This window comes from Ictidomys tridecemlineatus, chromosome 3 (assembly GCF_052094955.1).
Source record: "Ictidomys tridecemlineatus isolate mIctTri1 chromosome 3, mIctTri1.hap1, whole genome shotgun sequence".
Classification (NCBI taxonomy): Eukaryota; Metazoa; Chordata; class Mammalia; order Rodentia; family Sciuridae; genus Ictidomys; species Ictidomys tridecemlineatus.
The window spans coordinates 29,642,504-29,667,772 of NC_135479.1; the positions used below are offsets into that span (position 1 = coordinate 29,642,504).

Consider the following 25,269-nt stretch of genomic DNA (forward strand, 5'->3'; position numbering starts at 1 on the left):
GGAGGGTCCTGTCTATACTGTTCACTGCTTATCCCAAAACCTGACACTTAAGTCCTTAATTAGTGCTTACTGAATGTAAGAGTAAAAAACTGACCCTTAAGAATATGTCCACATTCCTAACTCTCTCAGCACTTCAAATGTATTTAAGCTCAAACAAAAGCAAGTGCCTCATAACAGCTCCAAGAAAATTAAAATAGCCATAGTTTAATATTAGCCATAGCAATTGGAGCAGAAAGTACCATTGCAGAGAAGAGAGATTTCTGCATCAAGTAAAGAAAAAGAAATGGTTTACAATATTATAACTGCCACGTTAAATTATATTGGTGTCCTGGAGAGTGATCTTTGACCCTAGGCACATTTCAAGAGAGTGTTTCTGGTCACCCTGACCTCTTCCTAAGGGTGAGAGTGTGACTAGTGTAATGGGGATTTTCATTATGTTTATTTTGTCATTTAAAGGCAGAGTGAAATGGTGAAAGGAGAGTGTTGATGTTGGAGTCAATAGCAACTCTGGATTAAAATTCTGGCACTATTGTGTGTCTTAGAATGGGATATGTAAGTTCTCTAGGTCTCTGCTTATGTATGAAATAGTTTTTGAATAATACCTTCCTCCCAATGTAGATCTAAAAATTAAATGAAAAAATACAGTCAAAGCACCTGAGATAAAACAGTATTAATAATTATCTTGTGAACATTGCCTTCTACAGATTTTGCTACAAAATTACACCTTTGGGCTTAAATCAAAAGTGAGACATAACAGACTAATAATGTATAGAAAAAAAACTTTGGGCCCTGGGTCTTGGTCCACAAAGAAGCTCCACACTATAAGGCTATAAATCTCCCAGCAGCATCCAATGAAGCTGCAAGAGCCTTCTAAGAACATGTGCCCTCTACCACCTACTTGAGTTTTGTTCTTGTTAATTTTTTCTTTTTTTTTTTTTAGTTGTAGATGAACACAAAACCTCTGTTTTATTTATTTATTTTTATGTGGTGCTGAGGATCAAACCCAGGGCCTCACACATGCTAGGTGAGCGCTCTGCCCCTGAGCTACAACCCCAGACGCCCTCCTTGAGTTTTGTTATAGCCTCATTTTATCATTTGAACTTTCAGACTTCCTTGAGTGCTCGAGTCAAATAGCAAAACCCATCTCTGGAATCATTTTCTTCTATTTTCCATCTTCAGTTTTTTTCAACTTCCCTTATTTTCCAAAAGTTAACTAGGGTATATAAAGTAAGAAATTTCATACTGAAAAATTTCCAAGAATTCAAAAAGGAAGAGTATAAGACCAGGCAACTAGTCCACCTAATAAAATAATATGAATATTAATTTTCAAGTGCAGAAGTGAAGAACATAAGTGTATTAAGTTTTGGAAGTATAACTTTCAGAATTAGGAAAATACTTTGTGAAGATCACCTTAACTATTTTCTACTTGTTTTTTTTTTTATGACATTAATTTTGAAATCTGCAGGAAGCCAAAGCTGTAGTGGAAGAAACGAGGGCTCTGCGAAGTCGTATTCATCTTGCTGAAGCTGCGCAGAGGCAGGCCCATGGAATGGAAATGGACTATGAAGAAGTGATCCGTCTGCTAGAAGGCGAGATTACAGAGCTGAAGGCTCAGCTTGCTGATTATTCTGACCAAAATAAAGTAAGCAAAACAGACTTCTCTCCTAGTTACCATGGTTTCCCTGCCATTGTCGTGTATCCTGTTTTCATTTTCTTTTCATCTGCACTTCTAAACTAGGTCAGTGTTTGTCTTCTATTATTCAATGATAGGATGATGTGCTGTGAGGAGGTAATGTGAAGGTTGTGAGCTGCCTTTATCTGGATAGCTTTGGGATGGAAAAGCATGTGCCCCAAATTTATTTGGGTCATTGGTCAACTTTCAGTTCAAGCATTAAATCCTGAAACTATTTAACATTTAATTGACTACATTGGTTTTCTCCTTCTCTTTCTGAACTTGCTAATTTGTTTTGTGGGGATTGAAGGAGGGGATCTCAGGGATGGGTTTTGCTCTTTAACTAGAGCACTTAGGGAAGTGTGAAAGTTAAAGAATTTTTGCCCAAGACCCAAAATAATTAATGGGAAAAAAAAAAACTAGTTTGAGTTTGGGTTTTGTTTGGTTTTGTTTTTAAGATGTAGGGTGTACTAGATCAGGCTCCAATAGAAGACCCCTCAATTTCAATAGCAAAATACTAAATGTTTCTCAGAAGGCAATGTAAACTTTTCTTTATGTTAATTTTTTATTATGTGGATGTTTTTACATTTTACATATATATTTATTCAATGACTTTCAAAAACTATAGTAGACAAATAATTTTTACTTCAATGAAGAAGAAAATTGAATAAATTGAAATAGATACTTTATAACTTCATAGGGTTGTTCAGTTATGAATATAATAGGTATTGATTCCTTTGACCCATTCACCTTTCAATAGAACATAATGTGTATTTGAATAATTTATGAATGTTTACTTAATCATAAAAAGAGTTTTAATTTTTTAAATATACCAATTGAAAATGAAATGAGCTTTAGAAAAGCAAAATTTTCTTTGGTTAGCTCATAAGTCACTAACATATTTCTCACAGTGGTCCACTTAAACCAGTTTCACAAGAAGACTGAAGTTCCCATCTCCCTTTGATAGTAACAAGGCCAGAGGGGAAACACATCACCTGAGAAAGCAGCAATACTTCTGTTCTCATTTTTTGACCCAGAATTTACTTCCCCAAAACAGATATGTGATTATTTTATGTAACCTTTACCTGATTATGAAAATATTAGAAGTATTTTTGTAATTAATTTTAATTACTTTTAGAGGGAAAAATTAAGTCCTAGTAGGGAGAGACACCAGGACCTTCCTAGGCAAGTACTCAACCACTGAGTACATCCCTAGCTCTTTTTTTTTTTTTTTAATAATATAACATTCAAGAAGTTTACATAAAATTATTTGATATTTTTAAAGCTTAGTTACCTGTTAATATAATTAATTCAGCTTTCTCTCTTTAGCATAATGGGGATCTCATGACATCCCTTAATAAGAGCCTAAACTAAGTAGGAAGCTGTCTCTAAAAACAATTTTTTTAAAAGAAAAGTTGTGAAACTTGGGCATCTCAACAGTCCACATTTTCCAATCTCATTATATGTGAGAAATGAAAGAGAAAAAAACAAACAAACTTTTCTTATTTGTGTGAGATTACTTAAGAAACATTAACCAAGATGTTCACAATTAGGATTTAAATGTTTACTTTTAAAGACAGATTCTTTTTATAACAAAGCTTTTATTTTTCATTATAGATTTTTTCCTTTTTTATTTATTGACTTATTTGTGTTTGGATGGGGGGTAGGTTGTGGTACTAGGAATTGAACCTAGGGTAGTACTGTCACTGAGCTACATCTTGGGCCCTTTTTATTTTTTATTTTGAGATGGGATCTTGTTAAGTTGACAAGGCTGAACCTGACCTTGAAATCCTCCTGCCTCATTTTTTCATTCACCTCCAAATTAAGAATTCAAGCATTACTAATCCCCTTGAAGATCCTCAGTGTCTCTTTCCAATTGTATTCCCTTCCCTTGCCTTCCAATAAAATCATTTTCCTGGATTTAATATTTACCATTTTCTTAATAATTTTATTTCTTCTGTGTGTGTGTGTGTGTGTGTATTCCTTAACAATATGTTGTTTCGTTTTGCTTATTTATCAACTTTGTATAAGTAGAAATATACATATGCATCATTCTAACTTTCTGCACTCAACATTTTGTTCCTTCAGTTCATCTGCTTGAAATCTGTTCCTAGTTCATGTTTTTAATCTTTCTTTTAACTCCACTGCATGGATGTACTACAGTAGAGTTAACCATTCTACATTCATTGGGCAGTCCAGTTATTCTGTATTCTTCTATTATTCTGTATTCTTTTTTTTTAAGAGAGAGATGGGGGGGAAGAGAGAGAGAGAGAGAGAATTTTTTAATATTTATTTTTTAGTTTTCGGTGGACACAACATCTTTATTTTTTATTATTTTTTATGGGGTGCTGAGAATTGAACCCAGTGCCTCACACATGCTAGGCAAGTGCTGTACCCCTTATAATTAGTTTTGTGGTACTCTATGAGATGGGGATACATTTCAGTCTTGTGTGTTTATTTATTGATTTGGGGTCTCTCTATATTAACCCAGGCTGGGATCAAACTCAAAATCCTCCCACTTCAGCCACCGAGTAGCTAGAATTCCAGCATCCACCACCACACCTCTCCTATTTTTTCTTTCTTCTAAATAAATAACCTACTGTCTTATCACCATTTATTTGAAAATCTCCTTCTTTCTTAATTGACCTACAAATCATCTCTGTCAAATATCAAGTTCATATGTGAGTTGACCTTTAGTCTCTTTCATTGGTCTATGTATATTCTTCTGCAAAAAAAAAAAAAAAAACATAGTATGTTGTTTACTATATCTTTTACAGTAAATCTTGTTATCTCATCATTCTACCTAGGTTTTTTTCCTTTGAAATGTTTATAATCCTTTTATCTATTCTTATCTATTTCACATTCAGCTTATCAATTCCTTCAAAAGAAAAAAACTATTGTAAATTTTACTGAAATTTCATTACATATATAGGTTAATTTGGGAAAAATCTACATATTTATGGGTATCTTTATCAACATTACAGAAGCACAGGAAGCTTAATTGCATTGTGGTCAGAGAATCTAATTTACAGAATAACAGTTCTTCAAAACTTGTTAATAATGTCTTACAAAATTTGTTCATGGCTTATTATGTAGTTGGTGCTTACAAAGGTTCAGAGTGAACTTGGAAAGAATTCTGCAGTTAATGGATACTGTTGTTCTTTATAGTCCACTAGTTCAGTGTCATGGTGTGGGCACTTAATTCTTCTGTATTTATATTCATTTCTTTGTCAGTTTCTCAAAGAAACAGGTTAAAATCTCCCTTGTAGGGAGTTTTTTTTTTAATGTTCTTTATTTTGAAATAATGTTATTAGATGCAGTCAAACTTAAGAGTTAGTTTCTCATCTTCTGTGAAAACATGACTATTTCATCTAGCAATCTTCTTTTTCCCTTAGTATTTTTATTGATATTAATATAGTTATATACCTTTCTTTTGGTTGATATTTACCTATGCATTTTTTTTAGCCATTTACTTTCAACTTTTTAATGTCTTTATGTTTTAATTATATCTGTGGTAAATAACATATAGCTGGACTTTTTATCCATTTATTAATTTTTGGCCTTTAGTTGGAAAGATCTTTCCATTTATAGCTTTTATTTACTAAAGAAGTTGACTTTGTATCTGCTCTCTTATTTTATTTGCCCCATATTTTCTAGTCTTATATCTGTGGCTTTCTTGTTCCTCTAAATATTGGAAACACTTTAGAATATAAATCTAATCATCCCTCTATACTTCTTTTTAATTTTTTTTATATTTTACTTTTCCCTTAGCCTTTAACTCTATTAGAATTTGTTTTGTATAGTCAGAATTTGTTTAACTAGATCTTATGTTAATCATTTTCTGTGTTCAGCATTCTTTACATCTCAGGTGGTCTTCCTTGCATTATTTCATTTCTTCCTCAAGGGTGTCTTCTAAAAATTCATTTAGTGAAGATCTGTTGGTAAAATGCCTCCAGTTTGGGAAAAAAAAAATCTTGATTTAGTTCTTATTCTTGAAATATGTTTTTGCTACATTTTAGATATTAAGGTGATATTTGTTTCATTGTTTTTATATCATGGTTGTGATGTCAGCTGTCAATCTATCATTTGTTTGCAGTATTTTTCCTTCTATATGATTTTAGTATCTCTTTGGCTTTGATGTTCATCATTTTGACCTCAGTGAGTTATGTGTTAATGTATTTAATTTATGTTGTTTGGGATTTATTGAGCTTCCTTATCTGAAGAGCAATGTCTTATACCATTTCTGGAATGCCCTAAGTTATTTCTCTTTCATTCTTTCTAGTTACTCTTGTGAAATTCAGATTGTGTATATTATACATCTTCTGGCTATTTTCTCCTTAGCACTCCTCCTCCATTCATATGTCAATTTGTGTCTTCTATTAAATTATCAGAACTTTCTTTACCTGTTTATCTGTTGTCTTTTAGCTATATCTAATTGAATATTAAATCATAAACCATGTCTCTGATTTAATTGTGAACTACATTTTTAGATTGATTTTTTGTTATATAGATTTATTTTGATATTTTTGTATTTTTTATTATATTTCAATACCTTGTTGTGTGAAACATATTACATTATTGCTTTTTATATGTTGTATCTAATTACTCTAATATCTGATGTCTTTATAGACCTGATCATATAAATGGTTTCTTTTAGCTGACTTTCTTTTCAGGAACTTATTTCCTCACATATTTACTGATTTTTTTTTTTTTTTTTTTTTTTTGGTGAGGGCATGTTCTCTAGGTACATTATGTGTGGAATTCTTTAAGATCTGAATTTAGAAAACAGCTCTACATAGAAGTTTTGGGTTTGCTTCTGTTTGCCTGGGACCAATTTAAATAAATTTTCAGCTTCTGGATATTTAGGCCACTTTGATAATATAAATTCTGACCCCAAACCTGTGTGAGTGGGGGCTTATGGTTAGGAACTATTCAGGAGAGACTTTTTTACTTATTCACCAGAACCAAAATCAAAACACTGTTTACTTATGTGAAAATTGTTTCTTCCTCATTTACTCATTAAAATTTTGTTGCCATTTGTTTCTGATGAAACCCTACAATAGGCTTCCAGGGATTGGCACATATCATCAGAGCAAATTATGTTTCAGTACTCCCTTACCAACTAGTGGCTTCACTGGACATTACTGTTACTTTTCTCCATGGAATCTCTTTATTCCCTGTCAGCTATGCCTAACATGGGATTTTATTATAGTGAATAGGTTGTGATACATTCTCAGGGGTTTCTGTCAGCATCTGGTAAGACTAGTTGCTTTAAAAAAAAAAAAAGGAAATAATTCTTTTTTATTATATATATAATATGGTGTTTTATATATATATGGCGTTATTATGTATTTATTTAAATACACACATTTTAATTGTTTAAATAAAAATGTAAGTGTATTTTGCTACAAGACCCAATAAAGTCATATGTAGCTTATCTCACAAAACTTGCAGCATCCCTGTGAAAATTAACTTTATGTTCACAATTAGTTATACATGTCCTCCCAAACTCAGAAGACATGTACATATTAAGAGAGAAAATAAATGAAGTAGTAATATTGAGTCAAACAGAAAACAGCAATATAATATTTTTTTAAATGTGTAAGATGCTCCTTTTCTTATCTCTGACCAGGAAAATGTTCAAGATTTAAGAAAGAGAATTACAGTACTTGACTGCCAATTGCGAAAATCAGAAATGGCTCGAAAAACTTTTGAGGCATCCACTGCAAAGCTTCTTCATTTTGTAGAGGTGAGTTTTTATGTTATAGTCAGCCCTCTGTCTCTATGGGTTTACATCTATGGATTCACCCAACCACAAATGGAAAATATTCAGAAACAGAAAAAACTCCCAACAGTTCCAGAAAGCAAAATTTCATTTTTTCATACACCAAGCACCATGCTGAATCCACATGAATGAAGTGATGTGTAGGTGCACACTGCTATAGCTTCCCGCTTTCACAGAGCCGAGGTCTCTCCAGCACTCCTTATATGAGTATTGTTCTCCTGGCATCTCATTCATGATATCCTGTGTAGTTAGACACACCATGATTGCATCTATACTGAACATGTACAGTATAATTCAGTATAACATTGATTTATGTATTATTTGCATTGTTTTAGGTATTGTAAATTATCTGAAGATGATTTAAAGCGCACAGGAAGGTATGCATAGGTTATATGCATGTATAATGTGCCACCTTATATAAGGAACTTGAGCACCTGCTGATTTTCTTATCCTCAAGGGTCCTGAAATCAATCCCCCATAGATACCAAGGGAGGACTGTATATTATATCGCCTACTGTAATATTCATTAGGCAATGTAATATACATATAGGCAACTGACACTGATAAATACAATAGTGTTCAGTGGCGAATGAAATATTCTCTAGTCTGAAAACAGAGCAATGCTGACTTATAGTCAGACTTAGAATTACCTAGATCATGAAAAGACTGATTAGCATATATATATTTTTTAAGAAAAATAATTGAGACTGAATAACATGATTTCCAAAAATATATAACTTAATGAATACTTTCCTAAAAGTCTTGATACTAAGAAAATAGAATTTGATAAACATTTATCCTCTAAATAAATGTTTTTATAACTGTTATATTCTGAGCAGAATTACATCCTGCTGTATCAGAAACATCTGTTTAATCAATGGAAAGGAGGCTGTAAATATTAATTGGGCCAATAAAAGGACATTTTTTAAAAACTATCAAATTTATATATCTCCTTCACCATCTTATTTGTCACTAGGCTATTCAAGAAGTACTTTCTGATAATTCTTCTCCTTTATCAAGTTTGAGGTAAGAAATATTTAATTGCTTTCTTCAAAGTATGTCAACGGATTAAATTGTGACTGAAATACCAAAAATCTCTTAAATAGTCTTTAAGATGCTGAATAATTCCCATTGTACACTATTATTCAATGTTGTGGAATAATATGAGGACAATGGTTTTGTTATTAGCTCTGTAAAAGAAATTCCTGGAAGTATTTAGCCAGTCATTATAACCTTGAACTATAAAATTGAGGTAGGAATCACCTACCTCTTGTCTTTGTCAAGAATGCCATAAAGTTGAGTTTAATTTGAAATTCTTGAAGCTTCCTGTATGTGAATAAAAGTTACTAGCCACAGGTGCCTTACTAAAGGTCATTCTCAACCAGCAGATTAGTTGTTATGTCAAAAAGAATTTTGCAAATCTTATTCATGGAATCAGTTTCTTTTACTTTCAGCAGTCAGTAGGTACAGATAAAAGAAATATATTTGGAAAATGCACCTTGATTTTCTTATTATTCACAAAATGCTTCGAATTTCAAGTTTCTTACTAAGAGCAACAAACATAAAAGTAAGATTTATTTCAAACTATAAGTTTAGGGTCATTTTGATACATGATGAAAGACATAGAAAAGAAAGATTCTTGCCTTGTGCATTTTGAAAGTGAATTTTTCTTCATCTTATAATAGCTGTCACTAGTTCTAAATATGTCTTCTACTTCTGGCAGTATCACTTGCAGAAATGGGAAAGCTCTGCCCTTTAAAGTGAAAATAGCAGTTTAATAAAGGAAATAAACGAGGATATTTTGGGTGCCATATGACTTTTTTTTTAATTTAGAAGAATATGTACAGTTGTTCACTTTTAAGCTATTTTGATGTAATGTTTATTTTTTATAGTCAAAGAATCTGATATTTTCTCATTGTTATCCATGCTGCTTATAAGATATTTATGTAAATTCCATGGTTTTATTTATATTAAGGATCTTAACATTCAGTAATCAAACTGAGGATGTAGCTCAGTGGCAGAGCACTTGCCTAACAAGTGGGAGACCCTGGGTTCAGTCCCCAGCACCAAAAAAATAAACAAACAAATAAAAGTATTCAGTAATTTTATTACCCTTAAATGGATTAGGTGTGTCCCCCACAATAATCCCCTAAGATCTCATTTGATTTTGACTAATTTAAAAATTTTGCTGTTAAATTTCAAGGATAAAAATTACTATTTAAAAGCCAGCATCTACCCTTGCTTTAAATTGTTTCATGGAAAAAAGGCAACTTTAAAAAACTATCATAGCTTTTTGCCATGTCATGAAAAGTTAAGCACTAGTGAAATCTAATTCAATCTTTTTAACATACCATATCTTCTATATGGATATTAGCCTTGATTATTCAACGCAGAACAAGACTATAACCCACTTCAATCTAATGTATGAAATATGATATGTCAAGAGCTTTGTAATGTTGTGAACAACCAATATAAAAAATAAAAAATTTTAAAAAATAAATAAATAAAACTGCTTTCACCAGCTCCTTCCTCTGGAATGAACCTTAAGAACTATTTGGTCCAGTGTTTTCCAAATTCTTTTTTCCCCCAAACTTTTGTTCAAACACAAACTCATTTAGAATCAGAGCCAAGAGAGATGGAGACATAGAACAAGTGCAAGGTCCCATGCACACAAATCCTAACTGCTCTGTTGTTGAAGCATGGATGGTAGTGGGCCCAGAATAATGCTAGATTACCTCCTATTCCCCATCAATTCCTATGGCTTCCTCCCCAAAAGACCTATATCGTATACCACTGATTTCATGTAATCTGTTTTAAAGATGAAGACCTGGAGATCCAGAAAGTTTTAATATTTTGTCTGGTGTCACAGCTAGGTGGAAGAAGCCCAGCTCAGTTCCCCCCCCCCAAAAAAAAGAAAAAAAAAAGACTATGTGAATTTGAGAATTGATTCTTTAATTTCTCCTTGTGAATTAATACCATCATGCTTAAGAAGATGGATTGTAAATGATGATGATTTTATCATTAGTTTAACATTATCTCTTTTTTCCAAGTAAAGGTTTTGCTGTGGTGGTTTTCTGAGGAAAACTTAGGACTTTTAATTATATCAGGGTACATTTATTTCAAATGACATTTGACTTTTTTAAAAAAAGTTATATAAATGCTCTAGGCTATTTTAGATTTAAGGAAATGAAAGACTTTAAGAGATAATTTCAAGAATGAATGTATATATTTATGTTTGCTGTATTAGAAATTTTAAGTAAATATATTTTAATATGCCTAATTTAAATTTTTACCAAACTAAATAAAAGGTTTCATCATGTTAGCATATAAACATTCCCAAAATATGTCCCAACAAATAATCTAGGAGGTAGGCCATCCTTCAGTTGCTTCCTCCTTGTATATGAAGTCAATATAATGCTTCAGATGTTCTGGTTTATTTTATAATAAACAATTGAAAACAGAAATATTGTTTATGTTATTTACCTCATGTGTGGCTATTTTACATGTTTTTGTTCATTCCTGGATAAAGAAATATTTTTGATAATGAATACCAATTCACATTTAGCAAAGATAAGTGTGTGTGTTATGGAACATATTCTAGTTCATTTCATTGTCTTCTCAGTGAAAGAAGAGCTGTGTTAGCCTCTCAGATTTCCCTCACGGCACTGGGAAGGAATGGACGCACCATCCCAGCAACCCTGGCATTGGAATCTAAGGAGCTTGTTAAGTCCGTTCGTGCCATACTTGATATGGATTGTAAGTTTTCCTCATTTTTTTCACTTTTTTTTCTTTTTTTAATAATTCACTTAATGAAAGGAGAAAATTTCAAGTCTGATAGTTTAATTTCATTGAATATATTAATATATTGGTTTGCCCACATTAAATTTGATAATTAACTGATAAAAATCTGAATGCACCCATTTTATGGGGAAAATACTTGCTTTATTTACAGTGTTCAAAAGGGTTCTAATTTAAGATTAAGACATGTCTTTACTTTTATTTCCATCCAAAGTTTCTCTTTTTTATCTTTTTTTTTTTTTTTTTTAGAAACAAATTAATTTAAACCCAGAGGCAACTTACCTTAGTGCTACATCCCCAGTCCTTTTTACTTTTTATTTTGAAACAGGATCTCCTAAGTTGCTGAGGCTGGCCTCAATTTGTGATCCCCCTGCCTCAACCTCTCAAGTAGCTATGATTACAGGCATGCATCATCTTGCCCAGCCAAAAGTTTTTTTGCAATGGAAGAATAAGTATAAATTAGAATCAACATTGAGAAATTTTTAAATAAAATAGATGAAACAAGATGTATCTGTCACTAGATAGCCCTAGAGTGAGCACTGAACTAGAAAGAGAAGCAAAGTGATTCTCTAAGGAACTTCAAGCACCCCAACTCACAGAGAGACATCCTTGGAGGAAACTTAAATAATAGAAATTTTCATCTTTCCCTCTTTCTATCTTTCAGACACTTTCACCTCTTATCTATTTATTTATTTATTTTTGGTAGCAGGGATTGAACTCAGAGGCACTCAACCACTGAGTCCCATCCCCAGCCCAATTTTATATTTTTATTAGAGTCAGGGTCTCACTGAGTTGCTTAGTGCCTCGATGTTGCTGAAGCTGGCTTAGAACTCACAATCCTCCTGTCTCAGCCTCCCGGGCCACTAGGATTACAGTCATGCACCATTGTGCTCCACTTCACATCTTAATTTTTACTTCTTTTTATAACCGTTTCTGGCATATCCTTTATTTCCCTTCCATGTAAATTATAATTTTCTTAGTTATATCCATTATTTATAAAAATTGATAATATGTTCTAACTGTTAACTAGAGGATAAATAAAAGGAAGATGATATTTAATAAAACAATATATATGTCAGTAGGTAATACGCTGGGAGATCTATTGTAGCCTCAGATGCTTGTATCTGCACATAAAATCTCTACAAATGTGAATATATATTGACACAAGTATGTTGTAATATCAACTTAAATAGCATAAGCACATTGCCATGAGTAATATAATTGTCCAGAATGGTGATCTACTCTTGGTAAAGGTCTGAACAAAAGGAAATACAATCTTCCATCATCTACCTAGTAGTTACAAGCCTGGAAAAGCTTATGTATATTAAAACTGTGCGAAAATATTTGGGGTTTATCTAAAAATTGGGTTATATTCCAGGCTCATATGACTAAAAAGGTTTTCTTACATTATGCATGTCTAATAGGACATTTGAAAAGCAGATAGAACATAGAGCAATTTGTTGCACAAGACTATCAATAGATTCTGTAACAATAGACTATTTAGCTTTCCTGGCACTCTTCTACTAAATACCAAAAAATACCCCCAAACTCAGTAACAATAGATAGTGCCTTGTAAGTTTCCAAAAGTATTCCTGAGTGTGGTACCAATTTATTGATAACTCCCAATGTTGATACTTTTTTTTAAAGGTGAACACACAACCCAGAGTCACCTAATTATGCTCCATAAATGAGAAGAACTGCTTAATAGGGAGACTATAGACAAAGAAAAATAGTTTTCAGTTAAATCTAGATAATATAATATTGTGAAGATAGATATATTGTTAAAATAAAATGAAATTATCATATTTAAAGAGACAATATGAGATTGCATTCAAAATACAAGAAGTAGCTGCCATGAATAAAGTTATTTTTTGAAGAGGACTTTTTACAAAGTAATTTTAAATTTTCTTTTCTATTACATGATGATAATACCTACTAAAAGTGTTGTAAATATTAAATTATATTACATGAAGTACCTACTCCCATCACATTTCATAGTATAAAACATATATGTAAAGTTGAACTTTCCACATAGCACCAATGTTTTAATTAATTATCCTATTCACCTTTGTTGCATAACAAACCACCTCAAAACTTTATGACTCAAAACAACAATTTAGTTTTGGCTCTCATGGTCCTTCTGGTTAACTGGGCTTTGCCAGGTAGGCCCTTCTTGTTAGAAAATTTTCATGTGGTTAGAGTCAGAAATCTGCTTGGGTTGTAGGCATCTGATTACTCTGCTGGGTTGGACATCCAAAAGGGAACTCAGTTTCAGTTTAGTGTTAACACATACTTCTATGTGGTCTCTCTGGTATGGTAGCCTCAAAGTAATAAAGCTTCTTACATGATATCTCAAGTCTTCCACAGATGTTTAAGTGAGCAAGACAGAAGCTGTATTACCTCTTTCATGACCCAGCCTCAGAAGTCACTCAGCCCTGTTTCTACCATATTCTATTCATCAATGCAGATTCAGGGAAAGGGACTTACACTCCACCCATGGATGGGGAGGTGGCAAATCACATTATAGAAGAGCATATAGTCATAAGTCATTTTTGTTGTCATTTTTGGAAAATGTGGTCATCTTTGGAACTACAATTTGCCATAGTAACATATGTCAGATGTTATTTAATTTAGTTATGATGGTTCAGTATCATCATTGTAAGTATGTATTAATATGTAGCATGTTAGTAGAGAAATATGCTGTGTGGATTTTGTTTGTTTGTTTTTGTGTGAGTTGGTTTGTTTGTCTCTTCTCTTAATGTCACTATCCACTGGTTTTCTATCTGCCAGCCTCTAACATTCCACTTTCCCTCTTGTTTGCCACTCTTAATCTTCCATATGCTAAGGACCAAATGAATGGGTACCTAGGTGGATGGTTGGATAGATGGACAGATAGACAGGTAAGTAGGTTGGTAAATAGATAGGTAGATATAAAATTTTATTAATTAAATATCAAAATAATAAGCTCTGAGCATGTTTTTGATTAGTAAATGGCTTGGCTTACTACAGAATAACATTCTAAGATCCTTTGTATAGCTTTGACTTCACAGATATGTTACATGGAATATGATAGTATCTGCTCACTTTATGCAATAATTATGTATTTAATATTTCAAATACCTACTACATTTTTAAAAATCAAGTTCAAGTTACATGCCAAAACCCATAAAAATTTATTATAGAAATTCTGTGATTTGTAGAAGTGAAAAAATAATCTTGTTACATTTTATATGTAAGCTCAGAATTTTGTATGTCAAACATTTTTATGTTGTCTTAAAGAGTGGAGAGAAACATCTGTGTAGACATAGCCCAGTGGACATTGCCATCATTAATTTTAATTACCTCGCTAACATTAACCTTTGTATCTGTCAAACATGATTATTCAAAGAAAATATTTGAAATTCAGCAGAATTTCTTTGAAAGAAAGGAGAAAGATTTCATCTATACTTCCTATTCATTGCAAATTTATATATGCTTTGCTGTGTAAAACTAGCAAAGAGTTTCTATGTTGTCATTTTATTTAAAAATATAATTGCTTATGTTGGCATATTTTGCAGCATTTTTATAACTTTTTAGGACCTATTTTTTTTAACAATTCAGAGAAAGTCAATTCACTTTTCTTACTCTTTAAGTGGGGTTTTTTGTTGTTGTTGTTGCTGTTGTTGTAGTTGTTATTGTTTTACATACATAATGGGAAAGAGAAATTTAATATAGTGAGGTAGATAATTTAGCCCCAACCCACACCTCTTTTTCTTTGCCATGAGTATCTGGTGGTTTCAACTTACAACTGGAAATGTTCACTTGGGTAATTGCCTCCATCTTCTTTTGATATAATTGTACTTTAGGATGCTATCCTATGACTTTTCCTCAGAAATATGAAGGATAAGATTTCTTTGGTCTTACCCCTTAAAACCAGGCTCTAAGGAATACCTAGAATGTCTTCATTCTAGGTATTCTGAACCTTTTCTGGATCATGAACGCCACTGAAATCTAATGAAGATCTTCTTCCCAGAAATGTGCAATCGTACACATTTTGTATCCATTTTCAGGGTATTTATGAGCCCCAGCCTAAGAACCCCTCATGTGGAGGCATAGGGAATACAAATGCTACAGTACTGCAAATGTGGCAGTTTCTCCTCTCATCGGAATACTTGTGGGGGAGTAGTCAACCAGCAGTTTGAATCCATATAAACCGTGTTCCATACAACCTTTGATGTTCCCTGGAGTCGCTCTAGAGAACATTGCAATTGCTCATCCAACTTCCCTGGACAAATTACTTAACCTCTGGATCATTTCCTCATAGAAGATTGTAAAAAAGTGGAGATCATAATAATATCTATATGGCAAGATTAGAGAATTAAATGAAATTCATGTAAAGTACCAAACAGAGCCATTAGTAGTATAAAATGCCTCATGTTTTGGTGTTGCTGTTGCTGCTGTTAAGGCTACTGCTAGTGCTGTGTGATTGTTATTTAAGCAATTAATTTAAATGTACCTTCTCTCTATGGTAAGTGTTAAATTATTGTCTACAGCTTCTTTCAACTTGGGTATATTTGGAAATATGCTAAATGAGAACTCTTCTAAATACAGAACATTTAATGTTGTTATTGATTTTGAGTCAAAATGTCATCATCACAGGAAACCGCAGCTAAATATCTGAATCAGCAACTTACCTTTCAATAGTTTATTGCTAACTCCGGGAGCTTTGGTCTGTTCTGTTACATTGCTTTCAGTGAAACAGAATGAAGATAGAATAGACATTTTCACTCAGTATTGGAACGCCAGAGACACTTTGCCAGTCTTCATTAATTTTTTTTTTATTTTTTTTATTGTTGGTCGTTCAAAACATTACACAGTTCTTAATACATCATCTTTCACAGTTTGATTCAAGTGGGTTATGAACTCCCAACTTTACCCCGTATACAGATTGCTGTTTCACATCAGTTACCCTTCCATTGATTGACATATTGCCTTTCTAGTGTCTGATGTATTCTGCTGTCTGTCCTATTCTCTACTATCCCCCCTCCCCTCCCCTCCCCTCCCCTCCCCTTTTCTCATCCCTGTTTAATGTAAATCTTCTTCTCAAGCTCTTCGTCCTTACCCTGTCCTTGTTTACTCCCCTTATATCAAAGGGGTCATTTGGTATTTGTTTTTTAACGATTGACCAGCTTCACTTAGCATAATCTGCTCTAATGCCATCCATTTCCCTCCAAATTCTATGATTTTGTCGTTCCTTAATGCAGAGTAATACTCCATTGTGTATAAATGCCACATTTTTTTATCCATTCATCTATTGAAGGGCATCTAGGCTGATTCCATAATCTTGCTATAGTGAATTGTGCTGCTATGAACACCGTTGTAGCAGTGTCTCTGTAACATGCTCTTATTAGGTCTTTAGGGAATAGACCGAGAAGGGGTTCATTAATTTTTATATGGTCAATATCATCATAATACTTTCATGTAATCTTCATGTGAAATAACTACTTGTAAGGAACTGTAATCTTTATTTGATTGACGTAAAGAACAGCAAAATAATTCTGTAACCAAAACAAAAAGAGGCAGTTTTATTTTAAAATGAATTTTTAAAAATCTGGCCAGATATCTCATAGAAGATCTTTAATAAAAAGATACCTTATTGCCTTCCTGTTAAGTTTGCAGTATAAGAAGAGGCATCTAACTACCTCCTTCAAGTTTCTTATGGAAATGATAAATAGCTGATAAAAATAGGGCAAAAATCTTCAAAAGCCCTGGCAGTGACAGAGGAATCTTAGGATCTTTTCAGTGTGGGGCAGGTAGAAACATATAAAAGGAAAGCACAAAGGGTCAACCTTTTCCTTCTTCTGATGAACAACAGTAGCATTTATGGGAGTAACTGGCCAGAGGGTACCCTTAATATGTTCTAGTTGATGAATAAAGTCGGAGGTAGCTGCAGAGTACATAGGACTTTTTCACTGTTTCATTTTGAGACTGTGACATTTGTTGAAATCCTCAGGGTTCAGGAACATTCTTTGTCGAGCAGAGGCTAACCGGGGCTTGGTACTTGGGGAAGCATAGATGCACTTAGGTCTGACATGCACTGCGGCACAAGGGAGGCTTTAAATGTAAAGGAGCTGGCACAGCAGCTTCTGCATCAAGTGCCATATGGCTCTGCACAGCCTCCTCGAGTGCTAGCTCACTTCCCACTCCCCATGGACTGCTGCGTCATCCTTATATTCACAATGTAAACACACATTGGCCAGTGCCCAGCCGGAGGTTTAAGAGAGTGACTCCTACAACTCCATCAAATGTCAGGCCAATAAGGGAGTCTCACTCACATCCTTTAAAAGGGCAAAAGCCAGTTCTGAATAAGATCTCTACATTCAAGCTTTTATAAATAGAAAAATGAAAAATATGACATATACACACACATGTCATTCAAGCTCTTATAAATAAATGTGTATGTCTACATATAAATCTATGTGTATGAAAAGGGCCATCATATTAAAGCAAGAATATTCAGCTGTCAAGATTTAGAATAGACTTTAGGATCAAGATTGTAGAGTGATCTCATGCTCCCACTTTGCCCCTCCACTTAGAATTGGCATTTAAAATTGCATACATGTGTATTTTGAAAGATAAAAAACAAGGAAAGAAGAACCCCTGCTCATAAACAGGATGAGTTTATCATAATAACTGGGGCTTTAGCCTCAGAAATTCATGGAATTGAGATGAGCAGTTGGAGCTAAAGTTTCTTTGCCCAAAATGACCTAAATGATGCCTGAGCAAAGAAGCAAGGAACAGGAATCCTCCTTAGAGAATCTACTTTTCTTTCTTAAATTACTCATGTATTAGGCATTAAAAAAAAAAAAAAAAAAAACTCTCTAGTGTCGGAGCCATCTGGGCCTGCCACTAATTACAGTTGAAAGTAAACGTTTCTCATCCTCTACAGGTGGGAATGTAACGTGGCACTGCATCCCTGGGAATCAGCTTTGCAGTATATATCCAGAGCTTTTAAAACATTCCTTAGAAAGGTTTTGAAAGTTTTAAGAAAATGGTTTTTAATGATCTTATATTTTAACTCAGTAATGCCAACTATTGGTGTTTTTGCAAATAACAGAATGAAATATGTGCACAAATATATACGTGTAGGTATTTTCATTCAGTATTTCTTTTAAGAGCAAAAATGTGGATGTTCAACCCTTGCAAATTGGTTTAATGATTAGATAATATTTTTCTCCACCAATTGAAAACAAGGACAACCTTTTTCCCTCCCCAGCAATTACCATCTGATTCCATGTATTGCCTGGATTTAGGTGTTCCCATCAGATTTAGCAATACATTCTAAAGCTAATTAGAAGTTATGTAAGCCAATAGAAAGGTTTTATGGGACAAGCAACAGTACAACATTTTTAATGCTGCCATGATTTATCATTTAGATCCTTTTCTTCTCTTGGATCCACATTCACACTTTATATGGCATCTTCTCATTCTACTTGTCCTAGACATCAAACTCCTGTCATTATTTTCTCATTTCTCTCAAGATCATATTCTTTATTAACTAGCATGAATTCATCAAAGGAAGAACTTTGTTTCTTTAGTGAAAGTTAACTTTAAAGAATGGGCAGTTCAGTATTGTTCTCCCTACAAAGAGATATTACTATTTATATAATGTCTCTTCTTCTGGAATTGGGAAAGATATTCCAAGCATCAGGGAGTAGCTTATTATGTGATTGTATATTACTTAATAAACAGCTTTACCTGTTTTTATAAGGCAAAATGGTTCTATGGTGACTTAATTTTTAATGCCAGAAATTTACCACTATAATATAAAATCTTTCCAATCAAGGAAATGGTAAATGTATGTATTCTTTTTATTGTTGCAAATTGAAAGTCACTTTGTATTATTGCAAATTGAAGGACACTGCTATATTTCCATTAAGAAAATATATCAAATTTAATCTTGGACACTTAAATTGTTTTAAATGGATAAATTACTGTTAGCTTCAAAAAAATAATTTTTCCCTGGCACCATTTTATTCTAGGAAAAAAAAATTCTATTCCTTCAAGAACTGCTTATCAGATATCTACAGTGGGCTAGATAAAAGTATAAACAAGGTTCTTGATGTCAGGCAGCTTAGGTCAATGGTCGTGGGTAGAGATGAACAAAGGAATAAGGAAACATTTAGTGCCAGGTGCTGGACAATGTTACACATTCAGTAAAACCAGGTGATGTCTTAGCAAAGAGTTAATTGGGGATGCTAGTTAAGATTGATGGACAAAGAAGTCCTCTTTGAAGAAGTGGCACTAGACCTCAGACTCAGACGGAAGAAAATTCATGGGAAGAGATTCTTAGGCCCAGGAGAAAAGCTGTGAGGCAGGAACAAACTTGACATACTTGATGAGCAGGAGGAGAAAAATTTAAAAAACAGTGTATCTGATACACAGCTTAGGGTGATATAGGAAGAAGCCAGATCACACAGGGTTTTAAATACCACACTAAGGAGTTTGGATTTTATTTTGTGGCGTAGAAAACCCTTGATGGTTTTAAAGAGAAGAAACGTGTTATAATCTACACTTTAAAATATTGCTTGAACAGTTAGTTGACACTGAACTCTAAGAGTAGCAAGAATGAAGAAAAAAAAAAGGAGGGTTAGTTTGCTATTAAAATATCCAGGTGGAGAGTAGAGGTCATTTGTCATGTGTTTGGAGTAGCAAAAAACAAATATTTATTTTAAAAAGAGAAATTAGTTTTATGTCAGTGTGAACACCTGAAATTCAGTATTAATGTTTTAAGTTGGTATTCATGTGTGTATTACATCAATGAGTCCCTGAAAGTCCAGTAGCACAGAGCAATTTTCTGTTGTCATCTTGACTCTTAGACTACCCCATGTTTTTCTATTGCTTCATCTGTGCATTTATCAACTATTGAGTGTTTGCTTTTTTCATTAAACAAATTCCTGAGAAACTGTGGTGCCAAAATTATTTAGTATTACCAGATAAATAGCAACAATCTACTACTATCTTGGCACATAGAAAGCAAACATGCACAGTTTTTTTAGTCATAACAATCAGGAAACCATTGTTTCCGGTGTTTAATATATGCAAACAAGTATCTAATGTGAGTCAATTAATCCCCAAACTACCATATATTCTGGGTTTTCATAGAAGATCACAACTAGGGAAGTATCTAAAATATATTCTTTAATCATATATAATACCAATAGCCTTAAGGTATAAAAGCATGGCCAGATAAGCAAAACTTAATTTCTCCTGCAAGGCAGGAATATTGTTGCCAAGAGGATTACAGGATGTGCAAGGTCTAGGATTTAATTAAGTAAAAATCTATATATCCAAGTACAAACGTGGTAAACAGACTGTCACATAAAATGGTTGTTAACTCAGAGGCAGAAAAAGAATGCAAAGACAGCTTCTAAGATTGATGATATAGAGAATTATCAGTCTTCCAAAAGATGAAATTCCAATCTATTCACAGTTGAAACTGTGATGATCAGATATCTTAAGTAAAATTCATGTTTCAGTCCTTTAACTGGACAAGCAAAATATGAATGATGTCAGAAAGAAATATTTTCCCTCAAGGCCTGAAAACATCTTTATCCAAACTGAATGCATCTTTTGGTTAATGGAAGAGGTGTTCTCCAGAGTTCACATGAGGACAAAGTTTTAACAGCTCATCTCCAAAAAGGAAGAATTATTTAAATGTGTGCAGTGACAGCTTTCATAATTACTTAATATGATAAAATAGTTCAATTTAGACTCAGAAGTTCAGTTCCTGCCTTCAACAACAGAGTATTAATATTACTAATAGATCATATCTTTAAAAATTATAGATATGGAAGTTTTTTTAAAAATCTCTTACACAGTTTAAAAGTGCTATTTTCATTAATATGTTCTCCCCTGCAACCCTGGACAATAGACATTATTTACCATTTAAAAGATAAGAAAGGAGCAAGAAGGCTCAAAGAACATAAACAATTTTGCTTAAGTCAGAAACTTGGAAAGATGATGCTAAAACCCTAGTTCAGGTCTTCTGATTCTAAATTCAGGATTCCTAATAAATCCTTTGAGTCAATTCAATTGACCTTTTTTTCTTTTTTGAAGTGTAAAAAATCATATGGTATCGTATAGCTAATGACATCTGAGTTGGAAAATACCATGACCTCTCTGAGTATTAGCTTCCTCTCTCCAAGGAGAGGGTATATTTGAAAATTTTCTCAGGGATTAAGAATGAAAGTACTTTGCAAAATATAAAGCACTCTGTAAATATAATATTGTGTTTAAGTGGGTTTTTAAAACTGAAATCATTGAAGAAAATATACATTGTCTAACTTCATGACTTAAAAATACTCAAGATAAAGCAATAGACTGCACTGACTCAGGGAGCTTTAGTAGTTTTCAGCCAGAAACAAAATATCTAACTCATTGATCATGTTGGCTTTCTCAGGAGGTAGGATTTTATATTTGAGAAATAACCATTAGTTTTTACATAAAAATTAGCTGCTTGTGGCCTGGGGTTGTGGCTTAATGTTGGAGCACTCAGTCCTCAGCCCAATTGTTTCCTTTCAGAAAGACCTTTTTTCTACCTCCAGATACTCTTACTTCACTTCCTGATTGTACTCTCTTCACAGCACTTCACATTATTTTTCATTAATGTGTTCATTATCTATCTCTTTTATTAATGTATTAGTTCTTTGAGAGTAGAGTTCTTGAATGTCTTACTAAGCACAATTAGTTAACACCTGCTACGGTGCCAGGTATGTTCAGGACCCATGGTTTTCTTAGAGCTAATGTAAGCAGCAAAGGTGACAAAAGATACATGATTCTGTTATGGAAGATTTTATTGCCTTTTGCTGGAGTCTCTCACTGCTTGCTGGCATCAAAGAAACAAACAGCTTTGTTAGGAAACAGGTGGAAAGTAGCTGAGGGCAGTCTGTGTGTAAAAGCCTTCGGTCCTTCCCCAACGGAGCTTCAGATGAGATCACAGCCATACTCCACATAGATTGAAGCCTTGTGAGATCCTAAGCAGAGGACTCAGCTAAGCCTTACCCAGACTCCTAACCCTCAGAAACTGGGAGATAACACACGTGTATTGTTTTAAGCTGCTGCATGAGTGGTAGCTTGTTACAACACAAGGGAACATTAATAGGATAAATTGTTGATGTGTACTTCTCTTTTCCCAGCAGGAAAATGACCTGTGGCATAGTAAGGGTAGAGTTTCCTGGGAATAAAAAGTTCTCTTCTTTTGGAATAAGAGATAGAAATAGCATTCCTAGAGCTTTGAGTCAATCTTCAGATTCCTCATGAGTTATCCACACCCTCCCACCCCCTTCACTTTTCTATCTAATCAAAGGAAGTGTGAGAGAATTAGAAGGGTTCTCCTGTACAGATTCAATTAAAGACACCAGCCTCCAGAAGTGGGCAGCTGCTGTTGTGTTATAGATGCTATCATGAACAGTCCCCAGAGAAACAGCTCTCCCTCCTCACCATGCCACATTCTCTCATTCAGCTAAACCTTCCCAGCACCTGTCATGATGCTTGACACATAACTGATGCTCAGTGATTGATGAGTGAATTCCTTATTAGGCTCTCTCACCCTAAATTCAACAAGAAAGAAGGAAAGTTTCCCTTCCCTACTATGGTACATTTCCTTCTTGGAATTATAGGAACAAAAATGCAAGTGTAATATTTGTTTGTTTGCAGAGAAGCAAATGAATGAACCATGAGAATACAGAAATGAGTGAATGTTTTTTGTAAATAAAAGGAATTTTTAAATGTAATATAAATTCTAATTACTTCAGAACTCTATTTCTTCTCAGGCTACAGAATTGTGCATAGTTTTGTATGAGACGCTTTCAGAGTTAGTAAATGCCAGAAGCTTAAATTGTCTGATTCCAAATGATACTGGCATAATAGACTCATTTGTTCTGTCTCTTGTTCTGTATCTTCACAAAGCTTTTATAACCCGACAATAATTGAAATGCCTTTATCTTTTATTCATTTTATTTTTCAGCTTTCTTCTTTGTAGACCCCTTAGTGGAAACAAAATTTTAGTATTATTCACCCCTATTTGGTACATTGACAATCTGACACATATTACCTCATTACTAGCACTTTGTGAATCCTTTATAAATACTTCCTTATATACATTCCTAATTGCCTTGTTGGACATTACTGGTGTCAAAAATATATACCCCGAAAATTGGCTACTTCAAAAAACATACCTATAAGTAGAAAGACTGTTTCCTTATCTCTTCCAGATTCTAGAGGCTGCCCACATTTCTTGGCTCATGGCCTTTCCATCTTGAAAGCCAGCAATAGCCAGTCAGGAATTTGTCACATAACTTCATTCTGACACTATCTCTTCTTCTATACTCAGTGTCTACTTTTAAGAATTCTCATGATTGCTCTGAGCCAACATGGACAATCTCTAAAGCTTCAGGTCACCTGTGTCAGCGGAGTCCAACCTTACCTCCATCAGCAATCCTAACTCTCCCTTGCCATGTAACACACATAGTCTTAGGTTCTGTGGATTAGGATGTGGACCTCTTGGAGGATGTGGTTCTGTCTACCACAAAGAGAAGGGAAGAAGGCCTCATGGGCAGTGATAGGCCTTGAAGGCTGGACAGAGTGTGTGCTTAAGGAATGGGGGAGTTCTCTGCATTCCAAATGGAAGGAGTGACAGTGACAGTGGTTCAAAACTGAGATGGGGAAATATGAGAGATAAAGTAATTTAGGTTGCCTAAAGCTGTGTTCTGCAAGCTTTTCTGGAAAAAAAAAATCTGTTGACTAAATATTATAGGCTTCGTGGCCTTATTGTCTTTGTCGTAATTACTCCACTCTGCCATTGTAACATGAAATTAGCCATTGATAATAAGTATAGAGGGGCTTTGTTCCAATAAAACTTTATTTATAGGGCTGAGGATAGAGCTCAGTTAGTAGAGTGCTTGCCTAGAATTCCCAAAGCCCTGGGTTCAATCCTCAGCACCAAAAAAAACACAATAAAAAGTTTATTTATAAACACAGATGACAGGCTATATTTGGCCCATGACTTATCATTTTTTAACCCCTTGCCTAGAGTATAAATAATATAAAAAGAAAATAATGTAAAATTAGTCAGGAGTCAGTCATGGGCTATCTTAAACACCAGCAAAATATTCTAGAGATTTCTTTTAATAGTTAGGAGCTATTGATGCTCTTTGATAAAGGAAAAGTACAATAATAAGTGTGCTTTAGGGAGCATAGTCTGGCCAGTGCCAGGGTACCAGGTGAAGAAGGGGCAGCAGTAACAGGAAGCTTAAACTCTAATGTACATACAGGTAATCTGAACTTAAAGGATTAGTGTCAAAAGGAAGGACACTAACTGGCCTCTTTGCTTTCAGACTTCTCGCCTATCGTCTGTTCTCTGGTCGTCTCTGATACATATGCTAGACCACATCACTCTCCAGTCACTTCACATTATACTTAGAATAAGATCAAAACTCTGCAGCTTGGCTTTAAGAGGTCCTCCAATTTGCTATCTTTGTCTACCACTGTTCCCCTGCTCACTGTTTACCTGCCGTATTAATTTGTTTGTAGTCCTTCCTTCCAGCAGGCCAAACTTAATCTCCTCAGGCCAAACTTAGTCCCATCCTGGGCCCTTGCATTGGCTCTTCCACCTGCCTGGAATGGCACTCCTTCAGACCCTCACAAGACTCTTTTATTCAAGTCTCTTCTCAAATGTCACTTTATAAGAGTGGCTTTTTCTGACCCACTCCATCATTACGACCAATAATTCTTGATTCTTTGCTCTTTTTGCATTCCTAATAGGATTTCTTTGCTACCTGATATTGTCTTGTCCCCACTAGAATGTAAGCTCCAGGAGAGCAAGCTCTCACTTGCCTTATTCACCAGTGTGGCCCCAAAAATCTACTCTAGCAGTTATTCACTAAGGATTTATTGAATAACAAAGTCAATAACATTGCAGAAGGGAATTGCATAAGACTGAATAACAAAAGAGTAACAAGGAAGAGAAGTAAAG

At 34.0% G+C, this 25,269-nt stretch overlaps 1 protein-coding gene across 5 annotated transcripts in view; it reads left to right on the forward strand.

Annotated features, from left to right (window-relative positions):
• The window catches only part of Stxbp4 (syntaxin binding protein 4), a 148,258-nt gene that overhangs the window by 77,856 nt on the left and 45,133 nt on the right, over positions 1 to 25,269 (forward strand). For 3 of the 5 annotated variants that reach the window (XM_005321604.5, XM_013356989.4, XM_078042265.1), the window contains exons 13-16: positions 1,466 to 1,642; positions 7,305 to 7,421; positions 8,434 to 8,483; positions 11,080 to 11,213. In XM_005321604.5, the coding sequence (XP_005321661.2) occupies positions 1,466 to 1,642; positions 7,305 to 7,421; positions 8,434 to 8,483; positions 11,080 to 11,213 (478 nt within the window). Of the gene's footprint in view, positions 1 to 1,465; positions 1,643 to 7,304; positions 7,422 to 8,433; positions 8,484 to 11,079; positions 11,214 to 14,101; positions 14,156 to 25,269 lie in introns of those variants that run through there. The other 2 variants (XR_013436131.1, XM_078042266.1) reach the window with 2 other exon arrangements.